The sequence below is a fragment of the Bos mutus genome, chromosome 3, assembly GCF_027580195.1.
Source record: "Bos mutus isolate GX-2022 chromosome 3, NWIPB_WYAK_1.1, whole genome shotgun sequence".
Taxonomy (NCBI): Eukaryota; Metazoa; Chordata; class Mammalia; order Artiodactyla; family Bovidae; genus Bos; species Bos mutus.
In genome coordinates, this window is record NC_091619.1 from 25,131,738 (window position 1) to 25,155,767 (window position 24,030).

At 47.5% G+C, this 24,030-nt stretch overlaps 1 protein-coding gene across 1 annotated transcript in view; it reads left to right on the plus strand.

Moving 5' to 3' along the window:
* Nucleotides 1-24,030, plus strand: part of IGSF3 (immunoglobulin superfamily member 3) — a 130,082-nt gene that overhangs the window by 75,850 nt on the left and 30,202 nt on the right. The window contains 4 exon segments of the mRNA XM_070367428.1: nucleotides 329-388; nucleotides 3,134-3,535; nucleotides 8,968-9,372; nucleotides 20,046-20,456. Of these exon segments, the coding sequence (XP_070223529.1) occupies nucleotides 329-388; nucleotides 3,134-3,535; nucleotides 8,968-9,372; nucleotides 20,046-20,456 (1,278 nt within the window).

Genomic DNA, 24,030 nt, shown 5'->3' on the forward strand with positions numbered 1-24,030 from the left:
CTCATTGTCTTGAAATTCTTTTCTTTCTTATTCCCCGCTGCAATGCCTAGCATGGTGCTTTGCATAGGGTAGATGCTTGCTGAATATTTGTAGAATGGAATTTGTTGAATTGGATGCCCCTTCTTTACTATTTTCCTGTCAGTCTGTGCTTGCCTTAACCACGGACTCTCTACTTTTAAATCTGCAACTAATTCCTCATTGTTCTGTAAGGATCCAGTGAAGGACAGCCACACTGTGTCCTTCCTCTGTTTTTTGTACTAAGCGATTTCCCCCATCCCCTTCCAAGAACTTGTTTGATGATCTGTGGCCTGCTATATTGCTTTTCCAGCAGATAACTGGGTAGTTAAAGTCCCCCAGCACCACCAGATCCTGCCCCAAGGCCACTTGGGTAAGTCTACCAAAGAACACAGTGAATCACATCGGTAATGGTGATAGTAAAAACTTGGATTTTAATGGCGCTTTAACTCCCAAGAGCCCAAACTGCTTCTGCGTATATCATCTCCTTCTCCACTCCCGGCCCTCCAATCCAGTAGTATTCTGTTCATCCTCTGAATGAAGAGACCAGAGCACCATACAGGGAAGTGGCTAAGCCGGTTCCGTTTAGTGGTCAAGCTTGCATCGCATTAGAAATATCTGCTTCTAACGCCAGATCCACTGCTCTGCGCTTAGCCTGTGCTCCACCATCAGTCTCCTGATTTGGAATTTCGTTGTGACCATGCACTTAGATTCTCATTAGTTCTGTCCTGGTTTTCATTTAATCCAGAGAGTTTTAAATTGCTGGCTGCCTTTTTCTCAAGCCTGGAAACGCTTGTAAATAGTCTTAATGGGCAGTTAGCTTTGTGTCTGTATTTGCTTTTGCCTGGGCTGCAGAATTTTTTTTTTTTTTTTTGTAGTTTCACATATAACTGCGTGGTTTTTTCAGGCTTGCTCAAACAGCAGATTACCAAACAGCAGCCCTCGTAACAAATGAGCCAGGGCTTATAGAAAAGCCCATTAGGGTGATAGTAGGGGGTGGGAGTGATGCCCTGTAAGTCATTCTTCTGCTTAAGGCAAGAGGAGACTTTTTTTTTTCCATTGATGCCAAAGTTGCCCTTCTTTAATTTCTCGCTTTGAATTGATAGCACTGGAAGTGAGTCATTAATGAGTCTTTAATCTAAAGAGGAATATTGTTACTATTAACAATGATGAAAAATAATTACCCGATCTGATACTCTCAGTGTCATGACCTTTAGAAGTAGGACTATTAGTACTTCCATTTTGCACATGAGAAATGAAAGCTTGTGTAGATTAAGTAAGAGCCCCAAGACTGCAGGGTTAGTGGGCAGTAGACTGGGGCCTGGAACCTGGTCTGTCTGCCTCCAAATCCTAGTTTTTAGACATGAGTGCTGTAGATGTAGCTACTCAGGAGATCTGTCATCACCATGAATCATCTTGGTGTGGCTCCTGGGAAAATTCCTATTCCCCACTCTGTCTATCTAGACCTTTTTTCACGTGAAACAAGCTTATCCAGAATGGGTGGCCGACACGTTCACTATAGCAAGAGCTCCATGCCCGGGCTCAGTGCTTATCTTTGCCTCTTTCTGCCTGTGGGTAAAATACAGGGCTAAGATAGACTCCAAATGCATGGTCGTGGATATGCTTTTCCCCTCAGTAATTGGGTATGCCCCTTGATCTGGGATTAGATTGATTGATTGATTCAAAATTGTTGTATATGTTTCATGTGGATGGTGCCCAGAAAATTGGAGCTGAATCAATCTGGTACTTTCTGGTTTTTTTATACCTTGCTTTTTGAGCTCTATAGATAATTATACAAAATAATATATGCATAATCAAGATAGATTAAAATACCCAAAGTCTTTATGAAAAACAAATAGTTAATGGGAATAGTAAAATTAATTATCATGATGGCCAGTTTTTGAAAACCTATGTATTAGGTGATTTATAGACATTGGCTTATTTACTTTATAATCTTTTAAAAATTCACAATATAAATAACACTGTCTCCACCCATCCCATTGAAGAAGGCATGTAGAGCTTAAATAATTCCATTGAAGGAGGTCAGATAGCTAAGTGAGTAGCAAAGGAATAAAGGGAGTAGAATCCTTATCCTGGAGTTTGATTGGCAGAAAGTCAAGGTCGAGAGCAGCAGAACCGCTGGGCTAGGTGGATGGCCATGGGAAGGCGAGCTACTGCCTTTAGTCTGTTCCTCTGTGTTGATGAAGCCTGAAAGGTTGCTCACCACCTGCTCTGTGAAATGAGGCCATTGCTGCTGCATTATTGCCCACAACCAAGAAAGAAAGCACATGTTGTCCTCCAAATACTTCCTGTCACTTTTTTTTCCTACTTCCTAATATTGCCCTGAAAGACTCAAATGACATATATGAATGTTCAGCTTTCATTTGACTGCTGTAGCCCTAAATGATGGGAAGATGAGGTGAAGTAGAATTTTCAAGCTATTTAACTCACTGAAAATCCAAGTCAAAAATTCTTAACCCTGCTGAACACATTCCAGTCATCCATCAGACTCTGAGGGGGATCGGTTCCAAGACCACCCCAAATCTGAGAATGCTCAAGTCCCTTATACAAAGTGGCTTTTTGGATTTACATATAATCCACACTCATCATCTCTAGACTACTTATACCTAATACAATGTAAATGCTATATAGAGTTGCCAATTTGCCAAAATTCAAGTTTCGTTTTTTGGAACTTTCTGGAATTTTTTTTTTTTTTTTTTTTGAATCTTTTCTATCCACAGTTGGTTGAATCCATTTATGTGGAACCTATGGATATGGAGGGCTGACTGGACCTGATGAATTGTTTTATGCCCTAAGGGTAATGTTTGATGACATATTTCTTAGGTTCTGATCCAGTCTCGGGTCTTAGGCCCTCAGTGTCCCACATGTTATCTTTGCACCCAGCAAAGGCCCTCCAAGGTTATCAGATCTAAAATCCAAGGCAGCAAAGCCCAGAGCCAGCCAGGGCTCGTGGCAGCAAGCATCAGAGGGCTTGCATCCTCCCAGGTCCCCTGTACCTGAATAGAGTGACATTTGTACCCTTTCTCCTGTGATGTCTGTGGGGAGGGCACAGTGGAGCCCAGAAAGCCCCAGCGTGGCACTCTCTCCCTCTCCCCAGAGAGCAGCATCTTTGTGGATGTGGCCAGCAACGCCAGCGTCATCCTGGAGGGCGACAATCTGCACCTTACCTGCAGCATCCGGACGACGGGCCGGCCACTTAGCCGCTTCTCCGTCATCTGGCAGCTGGTGGACCGGCAGAACCGCCGTAGCAACATCGTGTGGCTGGACCGAGACGGCACTGTGCAGCCCGGCGCATCCTACTGGGAGCGCAACAGCTTTGGGGGCATCCAGATGGAGCAGGTGCAGCCCAACTCGTTCAGCCTGAGCATCTTCAACACCAGGAAGGAAGACGAGGGCCAGTACGAATGCCACGTGACCGAATGGGTGCGGGCCGTGGACAACGAGTGGCAGATCGCAGGGGAGCGCCGGGCCAGCACTCTCGTCTCCATCACTGCTCTCGGTAAGTAAGCTCTGCTGTCTTTTGGTGGGACCGTTGCGGGAGATGCTCCCGTTTTAAGACACGTATGAGAGAAAGTCACTCAGTTGTGTCCGACTCTTTGCAACCCCATAGACTACAGCTTGCCAGGCTCTTCTGTCCATGGGATACTGGAATGGGTTGCCGTTTCCTTCTGCAGGGGATCTTCTCAATCCAGGGATTCAACCTGGGTTTCCTGCAGTACAGGTGGACTGTTTATCATCTGAGCCACCAGGGAAGCACATGGAAAATGGATGGCACCTTCCAAAGGTTTTGATTGAAGAAAGCATTGACGAAGTACGGATGGGGTTCAGGGCACCGACAGTGGTTCAGCATGGTGGGCCCAGGGGACGGGTGACAGCCGGGCACTGTTACTACTCCTGGGTCTGGGTGGTAGGAATGAAGTTGTAAGGATTCTGGCCTGGGTGGTCCCAGGGAGAGGAACAAAGGCCACTGCTGAAACTGAGCTGGAAGAATGGAAGCAGGTTCTCTCCCTCCTGCACCCAGGCCCTCCTCTCCAGGGGCTCAGCCCTCCTGGCAGTTTAGAGCCTGGTAGAGAAGGGTAGGACAAAACCTTTCACCATTTATTTAGCATTTTCTACCCTTCCTGGCTGAGTGTAAATACTTAAGTTTAACTGTCTCTTAGAATCCTCACCTAGCCTACAAGTAAACACTGTCATTTTACAAGGAGACTCCTTAGAGGGGATAACTCATTTGCCCAGGGCTATAGCTTTTAAATGACAGACCCACAGTCTTGAACCCGGGAAGCCAGCAATCTGCCTTAAAATGTTTTTCAAAGCCTGTGTTTTTATCTTTTCCTCCATACAGCTCTTCCTAAAGAAAGCCATTTCCTGATTAGCATGAAATTAAGATACCTTGATACCCTGGCTAAAACCAGGGTATATTAGATTTCCTTCTCACGGGGTAGTTAAAGAGGCTTCCATCAACATTTATCTGCCTAATGGAATCTGTATATTACATTTTACAAGACCAGTCAGCTACTTTGCTGGGAAGGTACCTTGTCATGTTAAATATTCCTGTTTGCCAAGAGACTGTGACATCAGTTGTCCTCAGCGATTTCCTATCCCACCCCTGGACCATGCTCACCTTCCTCGTTGGGAGGGCTGCTGATGTTTCTGGGCACACCCCACTGGAAGTGGCAGCCCCAAGTGGTTTTGCCCTCACCAAAGTCCTGGGTCACCACCCGCCCCAGATCAGAACTACTTTTCCTTTCCAAAGCTTAATCCCAAAGATTGACCTGCCTTCTGCACTCACCATGCAGCTCAGATTTGTGTGTCTGGAAACCTCATCTAGTGGTTGAGTTTCCTGTTCAGCTCAATCCCTGAACCTCTGCTCAGCATCCTCTGTGGACATATGGGAAAGGAACTTGTGAGGAAAGTCCTGGGTGTCCAACAGGGGGAGTCTGTCCTTCCTGTGAGGCTAGAAATGTCTGAGGGGTGGATAGAGGTAGAAGTAATTTTATAGCATCAGGTTGTCCTCTGAATTTTTTTTTAACCATATATATATATTTTTTTTTTTTTTTTTAACTTTTTGGCTTTTCCGGGTCTTTGTTGGGGCAGAGGCTTAGTTGCACCATGGCATGTGGGATCTTAGTTCCCTGACCAGGGATCAAACCCGTCCTCTGCATTAGAAGGCTGATTCTCAACCACTGGACCACCAGGGATGTCCCTGCCCTCTGAATTTTTTTCGTATTCATCGTGTGTCTGTGGTTCCCACAGCCAGGACTTACCAAGGGATTCTGACCTAACTCTGCCAAAAGATTTCATTCCTTACCTTGTCTTTTACCAATGGAGTTTAAAATACTTTCTTTTATGTCTTTTTTTTTTAAAGCGAACTATATATGTAACAATAAGTATTACAATGTATTACTATATATCTAACAAAATACAGTAATATTGTAATAGTACCTTGGAAGGTACTATTCCAAGTATTTTACATATACTAACTCATTCAGTCTTCACAAAGACCCATTTTACAGGTGGGGAAATAGAGGCAGAAGATTAAGTAGCTCGTTCAACGTCACACAAGTAGAAAGTGTCGGAGTTGGGCTTCTGGCTCCAGGGTCTGTGCCTTTAACCTGACCACTGCCTTATGCGTCCCAGGAGTAAAGACACCTAATAAGGTCCCTGGAATCAGTGACATACATGTCTGTAATCTGACTGCCTTTTACTCGCAGCTTGATAGTGGGCAATTTATATACCTCCTCTGTTTCCTCCTCTGTAAGAAAGGAGTGCTAAGCACCTGTCCCGCAAGGTTGTTTTGAGGATTCAGTGACGTGAGGTGAAAGTGAAGCAGTTGGCACCATGCCTGGCACATAGATCAGTTCATTCGCTCAGTCGTGTTTGACTCTTTGCAACCCCATGAATCACAGCACACCAGGCCTCCCTGTCCATCACCAACTCCCGGAGTCTACCCAACCATGTTTGTTGAGTCAGTGATGCCATCCAGCCATCTCATCCTCTGTCATCCCCTTCTCCTCCTGCCCCCAGTCCCTTCCAGCATCAGAGTCTTTTCCAATGAGTCAACTCTTCGCATGAGGTGGCCAAAGTATTGGAGTTTCAGCTTCAACAGTGAAGCTTACAGTGTTCACCTTACAGTGAACACCCAGGACTGATCTCCTTTAGGATGGACTGGTTGGATCTCCTTGCAGTCCAAGTGACTCTCAAGAGTCTTCTCCAACACCACAGTTCAAAAGCATCAATTCTTTGGCTCTCAGCTTTCTTCACAGTCCAACTGTCACATCCATACATGACCACTGGAAAAACCATAGCCTTGACTAGACGGACCTTTGTTGGCAAAGTAATGTCTCTGCTTTTGAATGTGCTATCTAGGTTGGTCATAACTTTCCTTCCAAGGAGTAAGCGTCTTTTAATTTCATGGCTGCAGTCACCATCTGCAGTGACTCTGAAGCCCCAAAAAATAAAGTCTGCCACTGTTTCCACTGTTTCCCCATCTATTTGCCATGAAGTGATGGGACCAGATGCCATGATCTTTGTTTTCTGAATGTTGAGCTTTAAGCCAACTTTTTCCCTCTCCTCCACTTTCATCAAGAGGCTTTTTAGTTCCTCTTCACTTTCTGCCATAAGGGTGGTGTCATATGCATATGAGGTTATTGGTTCTCCTGGCAATCTTGATTCCAGCTTGTGCTTCTTCCAGCCCAGCATTTCTCATGATGTACTCTGCATATAAGTTAAATAAGCAGGGTGATAATATACAGCCTTGACGTATGCCTTTTCCTATTTGGAACCAGTCTGTTGTTCCATGTCCAGTTCTAACTGTTGCTTCCTGACCTGCATACAGGTTTCTCAAGAGACAGGTCAGATGGTCTGGTATTCCCATCTTTTTCAGAATTTTCCACAGTTTATTGTGATCCACAAAGTCAAAGGCTTTGGCATAGTCAAGAAAGCAGAAATAGATGTTTTTCTGAAACTCTCTTGCTTTTTCCATGATCCAGCGGATGTTGGCAGTTTGATCTCTGGTTCCTCTGCCTTTTCTAAAACCAGCTTGAACATCAGGCAGTTCACGGTTCGCGTACTGTTGAAGCCTGGCTTGCAGAATTTTGAGCATTACTTTACTAGCGTATGAGATGAGTACAATTGTGCAGTAGTTTGAGCATTCTTTGGCATTGCCTTTCTTTGGGATTGGAATGAAAAGTGACCTTTTCGAGTCCTGTGGCCACTGCTGAGTTTTCCAGATTTGCTGGCATATTGAGTGCAGCACTTTCACAGCATCATCTTTCAGGATTTGGAATAGCTCAACTGGAATTCCATCACCTCCACTAGCTTTGTTCGTAGTGATGCTTTCTAAGGCCCACTTGACTTCACATTCCAGGATGTCTGGCTCTAGGTGAGTGATCATACCATCATGATTATCTTGGTCGTGAAGATCTTCTTTGTACAGTTTTCTGTATATTCTTGCCACCTCTTCTTAATATCTTCTGCTTCTGTTTGGTCCATACCATTTCTGTCCTTTATTGAGCCCATCTTTGCATGAAATGTTCCCTTGGTATCTCTAATTTTCTTGAAGAGATCTCTATTCTTTCCCGTTCTGTTGTTTTCCTCTATTTCTTTGCACTGATCGCTGAGGAAGACTTTCTTATCTCTCCTTGCTATTCTTTGGAACTCTAGATTCAGATGGGAATATCTTTTCCTTTTCTCCTTTGCTTTTCACTTCTCTTCTTTTCACAGCTATTTGTAAGGCCTCCTCAGACAGCCATTTTGCTTTTTTGCATTTCTTTTCCATGGGGATGGTCTTAATCCCTGTCTCCTGTTAGATAGGGCACGTAGATAGTGCTCAGGAAATTCTGGCTGCTCTTAGTTTTAGGATCATAACCAATGTGTTAATGGTCCATCATACTCTCAGAGCTGACGGGACTCTAGTCACCCATCCTGAGGAGTCAGTATTTTGGGTTAGGGATGCTGGAATATGGAGAGACTCCGGCTAGCACACCTGCAGGGCCCCACTTTGCCCAAGGTCCCCCCTTCTGAAGATCAGTCCTTCCTGCTGTGGGTCTTTTGCTGTCTCTTTTCCCTGGATTCCACGAGGAGATGGAGGTCAGACTGGGGAGCCAACCCAAGCTGCCCTGCCTGGGGAGCATGGGCACCTGCTTCCCCCGCCTCCCTCTTCACAAGTGTGCTGATGGGCCGGGCATGAAGGAAGTTGGCACTGGGCTTCTTTCTCCTGTTTCAGCATGGAATCCAAGCTGTCTAGGGATGGTCCTGCCTCCATGCACTCAGTCTCTGCTGTTCAGGGGTGGCGTGGGGTGGGCATTGACGCAACAGAAATCCAACTGAAGGTTTCATTGGTAACGGTTTGCTAGTGCTGCTTAAGGAGAATCACCACCAGCCACTTTCTGTGAGGTCCTGTGAATTGTTGGGTTTGTGTGTCAACACGCTAGCAGAAGTAATACTGGCCTGAGCATCAAAAGAGCCCCGTGTTCTATACATCTGTGTCTCTTTTGCTGTCTTGCATTTAGGTAGACATCGTTACCATCTTTCTAAATTCCAAGTATATGCATTAATATACTGTATTGGTGTTTTTCTTTCTGACTTACTTCACTTTGTATAATAGGCTCCAGTTTCATCCACCTCATTAGAACTGATTCAAATGCATTCTTTTTAATAGCTGAGTAATATTCCATCGTGTATATATAGCACAACTTTCTTATCCATTTGTCTGCCGATGGACATCAACGGCAAAAACCACTCTAATATTGTAAAGTAATTAGCCTCCAATTAAAATAAATTAATTTTAAAAAAAGAGCCCCGTGTGTGAGCCTTTGTTCTGTTAGCTTTTGCCAGGAGCCCTGTCACTGCGTCCCACTGCCCTGAGGAAGCCAAGTGTCTGTCTCCATGCAGATAGATGTGTCTATCTACCTCTCTCTGCTCTCTCTCCAGAAACAGGCTTCGCGGTCACTGCCATCTCCCGCACGCCAGGGGTGACCTACAACGACTCCTTCGACCTGCAGTGCATCATCAAACCCCATTATCTCTCCCGGGTCCCTGTGTCAGTGACATGGCGGTTCCAGCCGGTGGGCACCATCGAGTTCCACGGTCTGGTGACCTTCACCCGGGATGGAGGAGTCCAGTGGGGGGACAGGTCTTCCAGCTTCCGGACCCGGACGGCCATCGAGAAGGCGGAATCCAGCAACAACGTCCGGCTGAGCATCAGCCGAGCCAGTGACACGGAGGCGGGCAAGTACCAGTGTGTGGCGGAGCTGTGGCGGAGGAACTACAACAACAGTTGGATGCGACTGGCCGAGAGGACCTCCAACCTGCTAGAGATCCGGGTGCTGCAGCCAGGTGAGAGTCCCGGGTGGGTCGCTTCCTCCTAAATAAGTTCAGTGTGGGTCTCTGAAGATCAGGACTGGGTCCCACCCAACCACAACAGCGGCCTTCCCGGGTGGTTCAGTGGTAAAGAATCTGGCTGCCAGTGTAGGAGACGTGGGTTTGATCCCTGGGTCAGGAATATCCCTTGGAGCAGGAAATGGCAACCCACTCCAGTGTCCTTGCCCAGAGAATTCCATGGGGTAGTGAAGAGCCAGACATGACTGAGTGCACACACACTCTAGAACCACAACAGCATTGTCAGACTCTGGGAATTTCACACGATTATAGGACAGTATTAGCATTTTGCCAGTTGTCCTGAAAATGCCCCTTATGTTTTCTCCTTCCAAACCCGCATTGAGTCACGGGTCACAATCGTATTTAGGTGTCATGTCTCTTTAGATTCCTTTAATCCAGAACACTTCCCCAGTCGCTTCTATGAGTATGTGTTTGTGTGTAAGTGTGAAGATGTTGATATCCATGAGGTATGCAGGCCAACCTGATTGTTTTGTGGAAAGCTCTGTCTCTTAATGTCATCTTCTATGATCCTTGCAACAAGGATGTGAACAAGGTACCCAGCGTCCCCTGTTTGCAGACAGGAACCTCAGACGCGAAAGGGAGAATACAGGCTCTTACTGAATGTTTGCTTTGCCCTGGGTGCTTGGGATTATTTTATGAAAATTTCACAACAACCCCAGGAAAGGTCAAGTGATCAGCCCAGGGTCATGTAGCTGGTGAATGGAGCCATGTTTGAATCGTTTCCCCCACACTGTTTGCCTGACCCAGGCCCTGCCCTCCTGCTCTGGATTTGAGCACTTGAGAGCTCCCCTCTTCCGGGCAGGTGGAATCTCTCTTGCATCAGGTCGTAAGGACACACTCATTTGGGGAGCCTTAGTCAGGGGGCAGTGTGCAAACACTCTCACCTTAATCAGGCCCTTCCTCTAATGAGAGGGTAAGTTTGTGCTGCTCTTATGGTTTTCTCTGTGTCTGTACCTGTCTCCATTTAGGTTGGTGGCAGGCAGAGGGTGGAGCCTGGCCCTGAGCAGGAGAGCACCAGCAGCCATACAGTGAAGGGTGGGGTCTTTGCAGAGACTTTGCAGAGATGCCTCACCGACTTTGCAAAGATGGTTTGAACACCTTGAAAAAGGGTGTTTCTGATTGCTCACGGCCATGGTGTGTGCCCAAACCAGGTCTGCTCCACCACTGCAAATGATCACAGTGTTTGTTATTTTCAGCAACGTGAGGTTACAAAGTGGCAACATCTGGGCTTATCCTTCACCTCTTCTAGCCCCATAGCAGGGTCCTGTTTGGAATGAATGACTTGGGTAAGTGATGGGATGGTTCCCTGGCCAATTAGAGCTGAAACTTGGACAACAAGATGCCAGGGAAGAGGCTGTTCTGCTGAAGTGGATTTGCAGGTTAATGGGGGGTTAAGCAGAGACCCTGTTTTGTGTGAACCCTTGTTGGTGAGGGACCCGGTTGTCTGCCTCTCTGAGTAATTGCATCCTTTGTGGTCTCCTCTGTCCTCACGGTCAGACTGTGAACCCCCTCGGTGTCCATCACGTGGTTCCAGCTACAGAAGGCAGAGGAAGTGCTGACCCTAGGACCTTGACTGGTGCTGCCTTTTCAAATAAATTCCTAATATTTGCTTGTTTGTCTTACTGCTTAGAAGCTAAGGCGAAAGTACTTAAGGAAAGAAAAAAGAATTCGTTCATTGAAGATTCAGTTATTTGGATTTGGATTAATTCTGGTGCTACTAAAGGGGAAGTAGGGTGATAAGAATCCACCTGGGATGCAGGAGAAGTGGGTTGGATCCTTGGGTTGGGAAGATACCCTGGAGAAGGAAATGGCAACCCACTCCAGTATTCTTGCCTGGGAAATCCCATGGACAGAGGAGCCTGGTGGGCTAGAGTCCCTGGGGTCGCAGAGTCAGACATGGCTTAGCAACTGAAACAATAACAGCTAAAGGGGAAAGGGGACAGAAATGTACTAAATAGCTCTTGGGTGCCAGGCTTTGTGCTTAGTACCTCTGTTTTCTTTTCATATTCATCCAGCAATGAAATAATACAGATGTCTTTATGCCCATTTTGCTAATGAGGAAACCCAGGCTCCCAGTGTTTAGGAGCCTTGATAGGGACAGTTTGCTTGTCAGATGGAAAACAGATTGGAACAAGGAGCCTAGGTTGCTCTGATATCCACGTATCTCCATTTTGCATTATATCATTTTATTGCCCCCTGAAGAGTTAGAGGACCCAGGATCTGCTCTGAGGGCCATATGTTCAACTCTCACATGGCTTACGCTGAGTCAGTTTGTGATTTCACCATGAAGCAAGAACAAGCAGCGACTGGCGTGGGAGACTTGGGAGCAAGTGCCCGGGTGCTTGGCCTCTGCTCAGAGGTGCATGGTAATGCACTTGGCTGGCCCTCTGGGGGCCGCAGAGAGCAAGGTGGGAGCTGAGGCTGAGCATGCGCAGCTCCCGGGTGGGACTACGGCACCAGAGAGAGTGCATCCCCCTTAAGTGTTCTGATCGCTCCTTATCAAATATTTATGCACTTAGCACTTCATATTTTCCAAAGGCTTTGTGTTCATTTTTACTCTTTTCCTCACACACCCTGGTTGTTACTAGAGCTTTTATTTGGGCAAAGAAGAAGTGGAGAAATGCCAGAGGGCTGACCACGTGCCGGAGCATGTATTGGACACTTGGTGTAGATGGCCCTCAGTCACCTTTCCTGCAGCCTTGAGAAGAAAGTACTGCTTGCTCGTTTTATAAATGGAATATCTGAGGCTCCGAGAGATCAGGACTTGCCAGAGTCCAAAAACAGTGGGAAATAGGGGTGGGAATCCAGGTATGAACTTCATTCAAAAGCAGTTGGGGTGGATGAAAGGGAGACTTTGGCCTTTTTTAGACCATATCAGAAATTATCTTTCTTGGACTTCCCTGGTGGTCTAGTGGTTAAAATTCTGTGCTTCTACTGCAGAGGACACAGGTTGCATTCCTGATCCTACATGCTGCGTAGCACCCGCGCCCCCCCCCCGCCCCTCCCCCACATCCTTTCTGCATTCAGTTAATCTCATTTACAGAAGCAGTTTCTCTTTGTAGAGTGCTGTGTGGAGGTTTTTCAGCACCGGTGGCGGAAGCAGTAACTGCAGTAGTGATATCGGCTGATCTCCATTGAGCATTTCTGGCGTGCCCATCACCACCCTGAATGCTTTATACACAATAACGCTCTTCATTCTTAGTCCATGCAGTTCCACGAGGGGGTGCTGGGTTCACCCATTTTATAGGTGACGACACTGACACAGAGGATAAATAAATTACCCAGCGATCCATAAGGGGCAGAGGCAAGATTCAAATCCAGACAGGCAGTCTGGCTCCAGAGTCCAGGCTCTTAATTTTATTTTATTATGGTATTTTTCACCCCCTCTCAGGAATCTTCTTTGGTAACATATACTTTGATTTAATCCACCCTCTCTCTTAGGTTTACCATCCCTGAACCCCTTTAACAGATTCTCAAATTTGTTTTCTTAAATTGGAATCACAAAGTCCCTGTAGAGGTTCCTCCAGACACAGTTTGCTAATGGTGAAGGAGTTTAAATTGTGCCTCCTTGAACACCTCTATTTCGTCTCACTTCTGCCACCAGATGGCTCTAAGGCTTGGGGACACCAGAGCTCATTCCAGTGCTGGCTTCTCTTCTTCTTACTCTTCTTCCACATCTTGCCTCTCAAACCATGGATCCTTAACCCTGCTCTGGTGTTTTCCACAGGAACATCATCGCCCCACTGCCCGGCCTTTTAGAAGATGCTTTTGTTGAGTATGCTTGTTCGAACAGCATGCAGTAGAAACTCAGGGGCTGTTGGCTCGCTCGTGGCGGTCCTTGTATCAGCCCTCTACAGCCGGTGTCATCTGCTCCCAGGAAGACTGTGTGCTTTGTGCCCTAGACCAGTCCTTGTCAGAGCCACCGACTGACCTGGCCACACCACGGCTCTTTGTTTCTTTGAAATCCCTTCCGTGAGTCCAGGGTCTGTGACAGTGGCTCTCCCTGTCACAGTCTAGTGATAAACATGTTGTGGATCCAATTATTGACCATTCTGGATGCACGCTTCATGTTCCGAATGCACATCCATAAGGAAATCTTCAAGGAATACCATCACCCTTCCTGTCTTATTGATTTAGCTTAGCCTTTACTACCATTGAAGGCAGAGTGTGACACTACCAGGGGCATTTAAGCAGGACTTTTAAGCTAGTTCAGCATATTTGATTCTTAGCTCTTAATCACTTATTTTTCCTTTTAATTTTGAAGCATTGCTTTGCTTCCTTCTAATTTTCTTTAGCATCCCAAACACCCTCCAATTACATATCCCTAAATACAGAAGCAATAAGGGAAATGTCAGCACTCATTTTCCAAATATTTACAACCGTATCTTGGTCTGGCTATTAAATATTGCGCATTAAAATTGACAAAGCAATAAACAAGCTTCTAGGAGGACAGCCTCTGGTGTAGAAAGCCGACTTGTCAGTGGGTATATTCTGCGGGGATTTTGCTGATGGGCAGTTGGGATGAATATTTAATACCCTCTGGATGCTGCCAAATCCGTTTTCTCCAATTTCTTATTGCTGACCTGGCAGGTTGGGTGAGCTCAGGGCTCTTTTCTTTGACTTCCGTGAGTCCGGGGCCTGTGACAGTGGCTCTCCCTGTCACAGTCTAGTAGATGACAGGCTGTCCTGTCCTTCAGAGGGGTTGGCCCCTCCTTTCTTTCAGGAGGACCTGAGGTTCTCTTTCCATCTCGTGTGCCTGTGGCTTCTGCCCAGTGGGTGTTGAGAGAGGGAGTGAGCATGAGAGCAAGAGCCCTGGAGGAGCCCCCGGCCCTCCCCCTGTGCCTCGGGCCTTGTTGTCATGGTTACACCAGGTGCACCTGTTTGGAGTCAGTGAGCAAGGGTCAGTGCTCTGTCTGCAGACAGGTAAGGCAGACAGGGCATGTCTGGGTTACCCTAATTAGCTGTTTCTACGTCCTGACTTTTGCTGGTTTCTCCTCGCCCCTCCCTCCCAGTGCCTTCTACGAGCACGTTTGAGCACCTGCTGTGTGCCAGCTGCTGTGCTAGGTGCTGTAGCTGCAGTGATGGGTGTGTCACAGGGCTTGCCTCTCAGGCTGGCCAGAGGCTAGTCCAGGGGTAGGCCATAGGGTTGAGCAGAGAATCAGTTTGCATGGGGGTGGGTGGCAGGAAGGAGCAGTACAGCTTTCAGGCTCAGAGTTGTGAATAAAGAACATCACAAGGGAGGCAGCAGTGTGCTTGTGACTGAGTCTAGGGTTGGGAGAGATTGGGTTGGCAGGGGCCAGGGGAGCCCCACTAATACAAGACAGCATGGAGCGTCAGAGTTCATGAAGGTTAGAAGCATGGACAGAGCAGACAGCCTGGGTTTGAATCTTGGCTCTACCACTTATCAGAAGTGTGACTTTGAGCAAGTATCTTTATAGAACTGGGGATGATAATATTTATTGCACAGGTCTGGTGAGGACCAGATAGTTAATATTTATAAAAGGCTTAGAGCAGTGCTTAGCACATAGAAAGGATTGCATAATTGTGCGAAGTAAGAATATTCTAAACCGGGCAGATAAGACTTGGGACCACACTCATTATGTTCCCCTTTTTTTAATAAGTTTGTAGTAGTCCCTTTCCTACTCTAAAATAAAATTCATGTCATCTTTAAGAATTGTTGCTGCTGTTGCTCATTGTTGTTCAGTCGCTCAGTCGTGTCCAACTGTTCGCTACCCCATGGACTGCAAGCACTTCAGGCTTCCCTGTCTGTCCTTCACCATCTCCCGGAGTTTGGTCAAACTCATGTCCATTGAGTCAGTGATGTTACAATGCCCTTATGGTGGCAGAATGGAGAAATTTTTTTAGAAGTAGTTTGTAATAAAGCAATTAATTCTAACATGTCAGTGCTTGGGGCGGCTACTGTGGGAGGATAGGTCCCCAGTTCATGCTGCTGCCAGGCAGAGGCCCTGCTACCCACCCCATCGCTGTGTCTGGTTGTGTCAGTGGTACCACCTCTGAGCAGCACTGCTGTCTGGACCGGTTTCCAAGATCCTGAGCAGCTCATGAGATAATGCTGAACAAGGCAAAGGAAACCCCTCCCTTGACTTGCCTGCTGCTGCTGCTAAGTTGCTTCAGTCATGTCCTGCTCTGTGCGACGCCATAGACGGAAGCCCACCAGGCTCCCCTGTTCCTGGGGATTCTCCAGGCAAGAACACTGGAGTGGGTTGCCATTTCCTTCTCCAATGCATGAAAGTGAAAAGTGAAAGTGAAGTCACTCAGCAATCCCATGGACTGCAGCCTACCAGGCTCCTCCATCCATGGGATTTGCCAGGCAAGAGTACTGGAGTGGGGTGCCATTGATTTGCCTAGCATATGTTAAAGCTATGGAAAAAACAAAAAGTATTGTGTTGATAGCAAAATGAAAAGTGCTAGGTACTAGGCACAGAGTTTTCACTTCGATGAATGTCATTTGAAAGTCACACGGGACACGAGGCAGAGACCTGTTACACAGAGTCAACCCAGGTTGGTTTACAGAATCTACTGGCTTTAGTCCATCTCATATTCTATAGCCCCCCGCTGCCCCCACCCGCCTCAATTTCCCTGGTGTCCCTGAGAACATTGCTGTCCTGTTGAGAACTGTTACGTGGGGAGCCACAGGTAGGCCCTAAGCTGGGAGCAGCGAGGTCCTGTCTGCAGCCTAGGAGGCTCTCCCTGGTGAGACTGAGGCTGGCGTATAAGGTCTGAGAAGAAGACAGGGGCTCAGCTAGGGTATGAGCACGAGGAGGGAAGGGAGGGGGGCTAAGGTGGTGGTAAGGCTGTAGGGACTCTCAGGTGTGGTAACTGCTGACTGGCAGGTGCCTTTGCCCCCTCCTTTCTGTTTTTGGGGGTTGGGGGAAGTGGGTTGCAGAAGTCACTAGCCTTAGTGTTTTGTTTTAATTTACTTATTTTTCTCTGAGCTGGATCCGTTGCTTTGTGAGGGCTTCTTCAAGTTTGGTGGGCAGGCTTCTCATTCTGGTGGCTTTTGTTGCAGAGCACAGGCTCTAGGTGCATGGCCCTCAGTGGTTGCAGGCTTCTGGCTCAGTAATTGTGGCACAGGGGGCCTAGTTACTCCGAGGCATGTGGAATCCTCCCAGACGAGGGACTGAACCTGTGTCCCCTGCATTGGCAGGCAGATTCTTATCTACTGCACCACCAGGGAAGTTCCCCTCCTTTTTTGAAGATGGATGGGATTTGCACATGCATGCGCACACACACAGCACACACACACACTTCTCCTGCAGCCGTTCTTCACTCTCTCCCAGTCTCCTGGCTGACTTACGTCCCTCAATTTGAAAAATCCCTGCTGTCCAGCTACTGCCCCCTGTAGTCCTAACATGACTGATGACTGTCACAGATCTCTAACAAAGACAGAGCCATCCCTCTCTCCTTCTGCTCCTCACTGCCTGTTTGCTACCCTCTGGCTACTGCTCACACCACTGCGCAGAAACTGCTATCTCCAGAGTTCCCTGCAGCCACCTCGGTGCCACACCTGTGATTTCTCAAATTTGGTGCATCAGAATCACCTGGAGGGCTCCTGAAACCGCAGGTCGCTGGGCCCGGGCACAGGGTTTGTAAGTCAGTGTCTTCACCCCACGTGATGCTGATGTTGCAGGTCCACAGGTGATCGGAGGCCTCAGATGGAGACTCTCCAGGTACAGAAAGAGCCTTTCTCTCCAACAGGGTACAGTCCAGCTCTGGGAGCTGGGAAGTGCCTGGTATCTGTGCAGGCGTGTGGGGTGTGGGAAGGATCTGGCCTGCAGCCTCTCACCCATCTTCCTACCTTTTCCTCCTGCTGACTCATGGTTGGGGATTAACCAAGTCCTCAGCGTCTTTTCTTTCACCTTTGTGTTTACTGCCTAATTCCATTCCATTCACTCACGCAGCTGAAAGGTTTCTCAGGCTTTCAGGTGCATTGGAACCACCTGGGGATCTTGTTTAAAAAAAGACAGAGTCTGGTTCTGGAGGCCCGAGGTGGGCCCTGTGCATCTGCATTTCTAACAAGCTCCCAGGCGACACGGATGCTGCCAGTCCATAGACAGTACTTTCCGTAGAAAGTGTGCAACTTATGATTGGCATTTCTTGACTTAGTAGGGAGCTTTGAATGTGGGATTGAGTCCAGACACCAAAAAGAAAGGGGAATGGTGAAAACATCCTGCATGTTTATTCTATACCAGGCTCTGTGCTAATTTCTTTCTATAGAATATTGCTTTTTAATCTGCACAACATTCCTCAGAGGTGAATGCTGTAATGGTTCTCACCTTGCAGATGAAAATGCCTCCGATTCTTAAGGGGGCTGGGCTCTCCCCACCTCCATGGAGGAAGGTGGTGCCGGCTGGCCACACATCGCCCAGGGCAGTGCCAGTAGGATGCGAGAGTGTTTCCTAATTACTGGTGCAGGCTGCCATCTCCCCTGGGCTTCAGGAAAGGTCCTTCCTGTCCTTGAGACGCGAGAGGAAATTCAGAACGTAGACACAGAGCTGACCCCTTGCCCACCTGTCAAACATGCGCCAGATTTCAAAAATGCCTCTCTTTCAAGCTTTTCCACACTTCACAATATTTTGACGTGGAAAGGAGAAAAAAAAAACAGAAATGCTTTGAAACATTTCTGTTCCTTGGATTCTTGTTCTCAGACCATGTGACTAGTTGAAGTTTAGTCATAGGAATACAGTTTAACATATGCAGTTACTATAGCAATGGAGGTTTCCTTAGTAACAGTTGCAAAAATAATCTGGCCCCAATTAATAATACATTTTAAATCTCTTTCTGTTCTACACTGAACAACCCAGTTTTTTTGGCCAAGCACCAGATAATTCAGGTGGTGTCATTTGCTCTGATATAGATATCATTTGCATGCAGTGAATCGGGTTGGAAAGGAATGAAAAGGGAGCTGGTTGTTTCAAGTATTAGAGGGATCGGATCTGAAAAGTCGACTGGCAGGCTAACGTGAATCTAGTTTCCAGAGCTTGGGTGCTTGTTGGTGAAGCCTGCCCTGGATTCCAGCGCCCTGGAGGACTTTGTGCGTTTGAAGAAGGGAGAAGGCAGGAGAGTGGGCTTGTTGCCCAAAAAAGATGAAACCAGAAGGGTGGGGTCGTGGCCCAGGGGATTTCTCCCAGGTTATTTCAACCATGTGTGTTGATGCCTGGAGAAGGTCTGTAGGTATGTGAATTCAGCTTTGTGAAGACTGTCACCTGATTTAGCACCGGAAGACACAGCCTGAGAGTTGCTTTTGTAGTCATGGTATTGTGTATGGTCTCTGCTGTACTTAGCTTGCTGAATCCTTTCAGTCACTCAGAACCTTTGTCTGTGGCTTATCTGGGTGTCCAGGTGACAGTCTGGAGCTTTCAAAAGTTTCAGTTGCCTTGGGGCATGGGACTTGGACCTTGATCCTACCTTTCCACTCTCAGCTCTAAGAGAACCAGCCAGCTGGAGCTGACAGAAGAGACCCAGGCATGACCAGTGGACTCAGTCCTGTTTCTGGATCAAGAGACTGATCGGCAGGGATGCTGGAGACAGGCCCAGGCCAACCTGCCCTGGCCTTCCCTCTGGGCAGACTCATTGGAGGAAGCCCAGCTTGCTCTCCCTATCAGGGTCTGTGCCTTGTCCTGAGTTTCTTTCTTAGCTGATTTGGTCCTCAACACACAAAGTATAAAGAGAAGGGTGAGGATAAAATGATTCTTTTACTTTTAGCTTCCTAAGGGAAACTCGAAATTGTGATTTTTTCCCCCCACTTTTTCAGTAAGGGGAGGATGGTGAGTAGGGGAAGCAGAGCCAAGTATAATAATGATGAAGTGGGTGAGATCTCCAATTACCTTCGTAAGATATATTTCATTAGACCGTGGCTTCTTGCCACTTTAAAGGAGAGCATGGTAATTAATTAGGTAGGGTAGATCAGGAGAGAGGGGAAGGGGAGGCTGGAGTTGGCTCTGTTCTGTCCCATTGTTCATCATTTTCTTCTCCACCTTCTCCTTCCCCCTCCCCCAGGAAGAGCACCCCAGCATCCTCCCACCAACTGCTACCATATTTCTCCAGCTCACTCTCATTCATTCATCCACTCACCCACTCATTCACTCACGTATCCCAGAAAACAGTGAGTGAGTGAGTGCTCTCTGAAGCCCAAATCTCAGGGTGCACTGATGAGACCATCCCCACGCAGGACCATCTTATTCTTCAGAGCACCCCTACCTTTAGCCTCATGAGGGACATGGAGCAGGCATACTCTAAACAATATGAACGGTTGGAAGCTGTTAAATTTCTTCAGCAGGAAAATGCTATGGGCAGGTGTGTGTGTTTGCCGAATCTCCCTGGAGGCTCTGTGATGGGGTTAGCAGCCAGGAGAGACAGTGAGGACCTGAGCTGGGGGCGAGGCAAGGCAGAGGAAGGCAGAGGCTGTTTGGGATGAGATGGGGTCCGTGCTGCTGTCCTTATGCTGAGCCATGCTTTGAGGGAAGCCCATCAGTGTTGGGTCCTCTAGGAACTGTGCTAGACGGGGAACCTAGAGGCAGGACCTGGGACAGGCCACATTTCCAGGAGTATGCGGTGATTCTGCTAAAGCGCCCCCTTTTGCTTTGCAGTGACCAATTTGCAGGTGAGCAAATCAAAGCGGACCCTCACCCTGGTGGAAAACAGGCCCATCCAGCTGAACTGCTCAGTCAAGTCCCAGACCAGCCAGAACTCCCACTTCGCTGTGCTCTGGTATGTTCACAAGCCCTCGGACGCCGACGGCAAGCTCATCCTCAAAACCACCCACAACTCCGCCTTTGAGTATGGCACCTATGCCGAGGAGGAGGGCCTGAGAGCCAGGCTGCAGTTTGAGAGGCACATGTCCGGGGGTCTGTTCAGCCTCACTGTCCAGAGAGCCGAGGTCAGCGACAGCGGCAGCTACTACTGCCATGTGGAAGAGTGGCTGCTGAGCCCCAACTATGCCTGGTACAAGCTGGCAGAGGAGGTTTCAGGGCGCACAGAGGTCACTGTGAAGCGGCCAGGTAAGAGCAGGGGTGCAGCCCAGGCAGTGGGCTGAGGGCAGAGAGACTGCCTGGGGGCGGCAGGCTCTACGGGGCTCATGTTGGATGTGAGTGTGGCAGAGTGTCATCCTAGCGCACTACGGGCCCGCCCGCTTTACCTCCTGGGTCCCGGTACTGATGGCAAACTCAGAGACGTGTTCTTGACTCTGCTATTGTAGACAGCATCTTCAACAGGGAAAAGCCCAAGCGACAGATGGGGGTCACAAGGTGCAGCAAGGCAGGGTCCCTGGTGCTCCCGGATCTCAGGCTGGTGCCAGCTCCATACCCAGGATTCCTGCCTGGAAGGGATTTTCTGGTTTCCTTCATCTGCTTCCCCCTTCTTCTTTTTCACCCAATCCCAGCCCAGGAATGAGCCTTTCCTGTGCGAATTGAATCACCCCTTGACCCCTCTCAGATCCTGTAAGTGTAACCTTTATCCTGTTTATACTCTGCTCCCTGGTAGCCGTGTCTGACCTCTGCTGGCACACTTCCAGGGAGGGAGCGCTGACTGTCTCCGCCCCACTTAGTTCCACTTCTGGGTGGCCCTGGTCCTTAGAAAGTCCCCTTCCCTGTAATTTCCCTCTCAGGTGTTAGGTCTGCCCCAGAACAACCCAAGATTAGTCTGAGTCATACCCTTTCAAATATGTGAAGGGAACCCCTTCTCCTTGTTGAAAAGTTCTAGTTCTTTGTGCTTTTCACGTAATGTGGCCTTAAGCTCCCTCTCCATCCCTCATTCCTGCATGCCCTATAGTTCACTGTTAACCACAATCTGTGGTTCCCGATGGGCTGTGGGATGCTGTGTTGCCACCCTATGCCTTTGTTTATGCTGCTCTCTCCTGGAGTGCACCTCCCCTGTCGCTTCTCCCTGTCTTTACCCCATTCCTAAGACTTCACTCAGCACCTCTTCCAGGAAGCCTTCCCTGGTTTCTCCTATGTCACCAGGGGTTCCATAGAAAATGCATAGTATAATAATTGTTTTCATTTCTTCTCCACTATACTGTAAACACTTAGAGGACAGGTGCTGTGCCTTTGGATCTCCAGCCACTGGCATGACACCCTTAGTAAATATTGGTTGAATAAGGAATGAATGGTTGCTTTCCCTGATACCCTAGGGCCTTTGTGCTTGTTATTCTCTCACCCTAGAACATGTTAACCATAGATGTCCATCTATCGCATTCTTCCTCAGGCATTCCTAGCTCATTTTAACTGAAATGACACCCTAATCACTCACTGGAAAAGACCCTGATGCTGGGAAAGTTTGAGGGCAGGGGGAGAAGGGGACGACAAAGGATGAGATGGTTGGATGGCATCGTTGACACAATGGACATGAGTTTGCTCAAACTCATGTTTGCACATGAAACACGAGACAGTGAAGGACAGGGAATCCTGATGTGCTGCAGTGCACGGGATCGCAGAGTCAGGCCCGACTTACGACTGAACTACAATGATCTCTCCATGTCTCCTTTCTCCAGCCTCTTCAGAGCACGTCACGACCTGAAACAGCTCTTTGTATATAAGTCATTATGAACTGCCTGTTCATATTTATACCTGTGGACATTCGTTTATCATCAGTTATTATGTGTTACTTGTTTACTATTTATATATTCAGAGTCAGTAGGCGGGAAGCCCCATGAGTGAGCACAGGTCCTGTTTTCCTCACCATGCTATTCTCACGGCTTGTCTCCCAGGAGACCTCCATAAAAGTTTGTTCTGGAAGCAGATGCAGAAGTCCATATGTGGCCTGGCCCAGGCTGAATGCCACGGGGCCGGTCCCCTCCTTTCCTCAGGATACTGTATTTGTCAGGCCACCCCGATCCTGGGATTCTCATCTACCTCATGGTCCACTGCTTCTGAGGCATAAAACAGGAAGCTCCAGTCTAAATGATTCCTGTTGGTATTTCCAGTGACCTATGCCCTGCCTTCAGGCCAGTCCCTGGGGCTTTTGAGAACTGAAGCTTGCCATTAGGCCTGCAGATGTTCTCCTGGGTTTCTGTTCTTCGTGTCTGTTTTCAGTTCTGACCATTTTCCCCACTGGGAGGTCATGTTCACCCCTCCCCCCCCATGTGTTTCCTCTTAGTCATCATTCCGCCTTTCCCTTTTCTCATTTGTGCTGAAACTGAGAACTTCTTGGTACAGCCTAAATTTATCAAGGGAATTTCCCTGTTGGGGATTACAGACTCTCAGCAGCAAGCTAACTGGGGCACAAGGGCTGTAAGGATCCTTGTCAAAACACAGCTAGTGAAATCTCTGTTTGTGGGGAATATTAACACTATAAACAGAAAACTCACAGGACATAGATTAAAACAACACATTCCCCTTTTTCAGTTGGATTAAAAAAATTTTTTTTGACATGGGCCATTGTTAAAGTCTTTATTGAATTTGTTATAGTATTGTTTTTTGTTGTTTGCATTCTTGCTGTTCGGTCATGAGGCATGTGGAATCTTAGCTCCCCAAGCAGGGGTTGAACCCGCACCCCCTGCATTGGAAGGTGAAATCTTTACCACTGGGCCACCAGGGAAGTCCCCAGTTGAGATTTTTAGTTTGTATGTTTTTCTTTTTTTCCCCTTCTCTACTTCTTCCAGTACCCCCTACCCCCCTTAATAAGAAAGCATACACTCATAGAACTTTTGGAAAATACTAAAAAAGCACAAAGGAGAAAATAATCTTTCAACCCCAAGACAACAAGAGTATGTATATATTTTCAGAGATTGGTTATTTAAAATATAATTTCAAAAAAATATATAAATTTCAGTTGTTTTTTAAAATTTTTTGAACTTTTATTACAAAAGTGGAATAAATGTGCCTTATAAAATATTGTGACAGTGTTGAAGTGGAAAAGTGAAAAGTGAAAGTTCTTCCCCCTCCCTGACTCAGGAGGTGTTCTTTCCAGGGGCTTCTGTGCATTTACAGTTTCATAGCTTTTTAACCCCTCTAGTCCAGAGAGGCTTTTTGGGCCCTTTTGAAATTGCGAGGATGCCATCAAAGCGTACCATGTTTAATGACCTTTTTCTCCGGAGAACAATCTGATTGGCTGAGGTTTCAAACAGCCATCCGTATCAGTCTTTTCTTTACTGATGTTAGATCAGTTCTGCTCCCATCTTGAGAGGAAACCCTTATGGTCTTTTTGTTGTGTTTTTTTTGGTAGAGAAAGTAAGAACTGCAATTCTTAGGACCAACTGGTGTACATATTAAATTGGCCTTCCCCTGCTGTTCTTCTGAGGTTGATGGCTCAGCATATTCTAGCCATAATGTGGTCAGTTTTAAAAATTTGCTGTTACTTCTAGCAGGGTTCTCACCATGCCCTTTCCATCTCTGCCCTGCCACCCCCTCCAGTTGTCCACGCTCCTCATGCTCTGCTGTCACTTGGACGTGGAGTCATCTACCGTGCATGCTTGTCCTCTCCTAAGCATCTGAATCTATGAGGTTTATAAATTTGGGGGCAGCTGCTACTGTAACACCAAATTCCTTGAAACTCAGGAACTCAGACCCATGATCAAGAACTGAAGAGTGTTCAGGGTGCACGTGTGAGCCTGCTGCTGTCCTGTCTTCGGAAGGC